Here is a 6000-nt window from a genome sequence, read left to right on the forward strand (position 1 = left end):
ATTGCTGAAGCTGGCCTCAAACTTGTGATCCTCCTGCCTCAGTCTCTCCAATTGCTGGGATTACAGGTATGTACCACCATGACCAGCTTTTATTTCTTTTAAATAAGATACCTGTTAGGGATGGAGGTTTAGAGATTAGAAGAAATGGGGAGTGGACTGGGGTTATAGCTTAATGGCAGAGCACTTGCCTAGCATGTGTGGGGCACTGGGTTCAATTCTTAGCACCACATACAAAAAAACAAATAAAATAAAGGCATTCTGTCCATCTACAACTACAGGCTTCAAGGTCAGAGTGATTATCACTCTATCTAAAATTAACTGTAGTGATGATTAAACCACTATGAATATACTAAAAATAACTGAACTATGCTTTAAATAGGTGAATTGTATGGTATATGAATTATTTCTCAATACACTGTTTGTTTTGCCTATACATAATATAGGGCAACATACATACAAGTGACAAAAAAAATGGGGCAAAATGTGAACAGTCAATGTGGCTGAAAGATGAGACAAAGCATGGTGGCATATGCCTGTAATCCCAGTACCTCAGGCTGAGGCAGGAGGATCTGAGTCTATATTTAACACAGCAATTCCCCATGCTAACTTCTGTAAATGGAAAGGAAAGAATCTTAATCCTTCCCAAAACCAAAGGAACACTAAGCATCTTTGATTTACTTGTTCTGGATATAGTCTTTAGAGTTTAGAAACTGGGTAAAGTATGTAACTTACTTTGCTTGGAGAAAACAGACTCCCCAGTACCTCCCTAGAGAAACTGGGCTCAATTCACAACTTCCTGTAGTTTCACTGATAATGACATCATCACTTTGGGAGGTATAAGAAAGGCAGAGGAGAGAAAATGCACCCTGGAGAGTCTCAACTGGATGAGCTATTTGGATTGTTTATTTTATTCAAAGATTCCCTCTGGGTAGTCCAGACTACTCTTATTTATCCATAAGAAATGAATGAAGGGGGTAAAAAAAAAATCCTTCAATCAGTATCTATTCTAATAAAAGCCACCTACTTATAGATGATCTTCGCATTCCATTTGTACAACCACATTTTGATGGAAAGAGGTACTGGAAATTGAACTCAGGGGCACTCAACCACTGAGCCTCATCCCCAGCCTAATTTTGTATGTTATTTAGAGACAGGGTCTGAGTTGTTCAGCACCTTGCCATTACTAAGACTGGCTTTGAACTCCCAATTCTCCTGCCTCAGCCTCATGAGCTACTGGGATCTATAAACATGTGCCTTCACACCTGGCTGTGCAACTATATTTTAAGAAAATGCCCTGTCCTTCCCCCCACCCATTCCCACCTGCGCCACAATGGGTACTGAACCCATAGGTGCTCTACCACTGAGCTTTGTGCCCAGCACTCTTTATTTTTTGACTCAGGGTCTTGCCTCCAATTGGCAATCCTGCCTCAGCTTCCCAAATTACTGGGATTATAAGCATGCACCACCACGACTCATGAAAATAACCTTCTTTACAACTCACCCCTCTTATCTTTATTCTCCCAATAAGTTTACACAAAGATATAATTTTAGCTTGTTGAAAAGCCAGGAAATTAACAAATATTCATTAAAAGAGAATAGCTAGGTGTGGTGGCACATACCTGTAATCCCTGCAGCTCTGGAGGCTAGGGCAGGAGGATTTTAAGTTCAAAGCCAGCATCAACAATTTAGTATGACCCTGTCTCAAAGGGCTGGGAATGTAGCTCAGTGTAAACTGCCCCTGGTTAAATCTTAGTACCCCTGACACACACATATACACACACCAAAGAAAGGGAGAAGAGAGAGAGAATAATATTTACATTCACTTTTCCCTGGCAGGTTTATCGACTATTGCCCCCAGTCACAGAAATAGTAGCACAGCAGAAATATCAGACCCCAAAACTCATGGCCTCACTAACAGTAACTTCCTAGCTTCATTCCCTGTTTTACCATTTACAAACCACTATCTTCATTTTCTAAAACCAGTGTCTATACAATTTATCAGATGCTCAAAGCACAACATAATAACATTGGTTTATTTCATCTTTAAATTTCTTTTATTGAGAATAACTTATTTTTAGTACTGTTTTTTTAATATTTATTTTTTTAGTTGTAGTTAGATACAATAGCATTAATTAATTTATTTTTATGTGGTGCTGAGAATCGAACCTGTGCTAGGTGAGCATTCTGCTGCTGAGCCATAACCCTAGCCCCCGTGCTACTGTTTTCTAAAGACATCCCGTCAGAGGCAGATGCAGTGGTAATGCCTGCAACTCCAGTTAGCTGAGGTAAGAGGATCCTGAATTCAAGCTGTAGGTAACCTAGGGAGACTCTTTATCAAAATTTAAAATTAAAAAAAAAAAAAAAAAAGCTAGGGATGTAGGACATAGCTCAGTAGTAGAGCATCACTTTTTTGGGGGGGCGGGGGAAAGACCTCCATCCAGGCCAATGAGATGCAATTTAGTATCATGAGAAGAGCACCAGACTAAGAGTTAAAAAATGACCTAGTACGATGTAGGCCTTACTGTGCTTCTTGGGCCTCATTTCCTCTCTGAGTCGCTTCCAGCACCAATAACTTGAACTGAATTCCAACAATTATATCATCCCAAAGTCATAAAATATAATACAAAGGAACCAAATAATCAATTGATCTGTTATAAGAATTTGAAGACCTAAAAAAGTAAACTTGAGGGCTGGGATTGCGACTCAGCGGTAGATCACTCACCTAGCACGTTCGGGGCCCTAGGTTCAATCCTCAGCACCACACGAAAATAAAATAAAGGTATTGTGTCCAACTACAACTAAAACAAAAACATTTTTTAAAAAATTAAACTGGAATAAACAAAGCTAACCAGTTGGGTACGGTGCATATGCCTTTAATTCCAGCCACTCTGGAGGCTGAGGCAAGAGATCACAAGTCCAAGGCCAGCTTCAGCAACTTAACAAGACTTGTTTCAAAATTAAAAAATAAATAAAAGGGTTGGGGATCTAGCTCAATGGTAGAGCACCTCTGGGTTCAATCCCTGGTAGCAATAAATAAATAATTTCATGATTTTTTTCTAGTTTCATGATTTTTTTCTCCACCTGCTATTAATCTGGGGAAACAGCTTGTTATTCACCTTGATAAATGACAAATTTATCATATTTTTAAAAGACAAATTCACTTTTGTCATTTGTGATGTGAACTTAATTTTTTTTTTTTCATAAAAAGCACTGGAATGGAGCTGGGGATGTGGCTCAAGAGGTAGCGTGCTTGCCTGGCATGAGCGCGGTGCTGGGTTCGATCCTCAGCACCACATACAAATAAAGATATTGTGTCCGCCAAAAACTAAAAAAAAATAAATAAATATTTAAAAATTCTCTCTTAAAAAAAAAAAAAAAAAACACTGGAATGATACTGGTGGCAAGAAAAAGAAAGAAAGAAAAGAAAAGAAACTGTCCTGTTATCTCTGAAGCAAAGTAAAATTAGTCAACAAGATGAACACTTTCGAGAGAAACGTGGCAGGTGATGATGGCCCGTGCCTAAAATCCCAGCAAGTTCAAAGCCAGCCTCAACAATTTAAGCAAGGCTCTAAGCAAATTAAGGAGTCCCTGTCTCAAAATAAAAAACAAAAGTGGGGATGGTGGGGAAAATATAGTTTAGTTGGTAGAGTGCTTGCCTCCAATGCACAATGCCCTGGGTTCAATCCCAAGCACTGCCTAAAAAAAAAAAAAAAAAAAAAAAAGCTCAGTGTCACTGGTTCAGTCCCAGGAACCAAAAACAAAAACAAAAACCAAGAGAAACTCATGGCAAACTGTGACATCATATGCAAGGGCCTGCGTTCAATCCCTGGTACCAAAAAAAGAATGAGGGAAAAAGAAAGAAAAGTTGAAAGGAATTTCCCTCACCAAATCAGGATGATATAATTTTAAAGTAGTAACATAACAACCCCCCACCCTTTAACTGAACACTTCAGACAAAAACTTTTCAACACTGTTACAATTCAGAGACTTGGATGACAATAGGGTGGAATTCACGGGGATTTTATAGTTCTGACACACTTCCCACAGTGAGTTCCAAATCTGATCAGGGCCCCACGGCCACTCCCCTCCACCACTTCCCCCTTTGAAAGACGACTTGAGAAACAACACAGCCACCCTAAGCAGGATGACACCCTTTTATTCACAAATGATCCTGGACTCATAAAGGCCATAAATTACTTTTCATAAAAAGTTATGGCCCTGGAGTACAAGCCCTTTCAAGTGCCATGGGAGTTCCCATATACTTGGTGGGCCCAAGTTCACTTCATTACTTTATGTCCCAGACTGGGCAGAATTGCAATCCGTCGGAAAACCCAGGCGGGTTATAACGGTTTTTGAGGAACTGGTGTTGTAGGCATCTTGGGAAGAGGCCAGATAAAGCCACCAAGTTTTTGTTTTGCTTTTTTTTTTTTTTTTTTTTTTTTTAAGTCTGAGTGGAACTTACTTTCACTAAGACGCGGAATGCCTTCTTTCCCCCCCATCCCCAGAAGGGTATTGGAGGACAAGGCTCCCTTTATTTTACATTAAGTCATTCAACCTACACCAGTCCACACGACCCTTTCCCTCTTCCCCCTAGCGAAGCGCCCATGACGCAAAGGGCCGGAGTGGCGGTTGGGACTCCTCCCGGCGCAGGGCCCCTTATCCGGTCCCCCTCCTCCAGCTCGACGCCCCCTCCGTCCAAGCCCGCCCTGCGTCCTGTCCACCGACCCTCGCCCGGCTCCCGGGACAAAGCGGAATGGGAGAGGCTCCTCCGGGGTCCCCGGCCGCAGTCGGCGCGGGCAAGCGGACAGAGCTCCGCGCACACTCACCCGACAGCTCGTCCGGCTCCAGCCCGGTCTCGGTGTCCAGCCCGCAGATGACAAAGTAGTCGGCGAAGCGACTGGGCGCCGAGCCCCCTCCTCCGCCGCCGCCGCCGCTCATGGCGCCGGGGCCGAGCGGGGCCGAGCCGGGCCGGGCTGTGCGGAGCGGCGCGGAGCCCCCGCACCCGGGCGCCCGCCCGCCCTCAGGCCGCCCCTCCCGCCGCCGCTGCCGCTGCCGCCGCCGCTACCGCGGCTCGGGCCGCCGCCCCCGACCCTGGCCCGGTCCCCGCGGCCGCCGCTGCCGTGACGGGGCAGAGGGGTACCGGGCCGCCCCGCGCCGCATCCTGGACGCCTTCGCTCAGCGCCGCCGCCGCCAGCCCAGAGCGCCGCGGCCCGAGCGAGCCTGGAGAAGGGCGGAAAGCGCCGGGAGAGCCCCGCGGCGGCCACCCCCCTCCCGCCGCGCCTGCGCAGGCGCCGTAGGGGAGGGGGCGGGCGCCTAGCGAAAAAGATGACGTGATGTTCTTGGTTCCCCCACCGGCTGCAGCTTCCCGGGCAGTCGCCGCAGCGCGGCCGGCGGTTGCTTGGCCACCAGCAGCCGGCATCCCGGGAGACTGCGACTCCGGTTGGGAAGGCTGAGGAGGTGTGAGGAGATGGGCGCATCCCGCAGTGCCACGACCCTGGCCCATATGCCCCCACTTTCTACCCCTTAGAGGTCTGGAGATTTAGGCCGGCCCTGTCACCGGGATAGGATGGCAGGACTGAGCTCCGAAGCCCACCCAACCCTGTGGCCCTAGGACCCACACAGCGCAATCTCCCTGCCCCCTCTCCTTGGCCTTTTCCCCAGCAAAACTGAGGATGCCCCTTCTTTCGGAGGGTATCAGCACTGTCTTATATTTATCCTTAATTTACAAATACAGAAACTGAGGCTGGGGGAGGAAACAATGACTTGGCCAAGGTTACATTGAGTTTAAGAGACCAAAACGTGGACTACAATCTCGCAGTCTACTCGCTGCTCCCCACCCACAACCAGGCCTTTTCCCACACACCAAGCTTTCCCCGCTTTCTCTCTGGGAGTCTTCAGAGGTTCCTGCCACTTGGAAGTTCTCCTTCCTCTTCAAACTGTGAGAATATTCCATGCATCCTTGAGCCAGCGAAAAATTGATGGATAAGGAAGAGGGAAATT

General features: G+C 46.3%; 1 protein-coding gene across 3 annotated transcripts in view; it reads right to left on the bottom strand.

Moving 5' to 3' along the window:
• The window catches only part of Dennd5a (DENN domain containing 5A), an 89279-nt gene extending 84281 nt beyond the window's left edge, over nucleotides 1-4998 (bottom strand). For all 3 annotated transcript variants that reach the window (XM_076846851.1, XM_076846854.1, XM_076846853.1), the window contains exon 1: nucleotides 4827-4998. In XM_076846851.1, the coding sequence (XP_076702966.1) occupies nucleotides 4827-4938 (112 nt within the window). In that variant the 5' untranslated portion in view covers nucleotides 4939-4998. The remainder of the gene's footprint in view (nucleotides 1-4826) is intronic.
• Nucleotides 4999-6000: the final 1002 nt, after the last annotated feature.

This window comes from Callospermophilus lateralis, chromosome 2 (genome assembly GCF_048772815.1).
Source record: "Callospermophilus lateralis isolate mCalLat2 chromosome 2, mCalLat2.hap1, whole genome shotgun sequence".
Lineage (NCBI taxonomy): Eukaryota > Metazoa > Chordata > Mammalia > Rodentia > Sciuridae > Callospermophilus > Callospermophilus lateralis.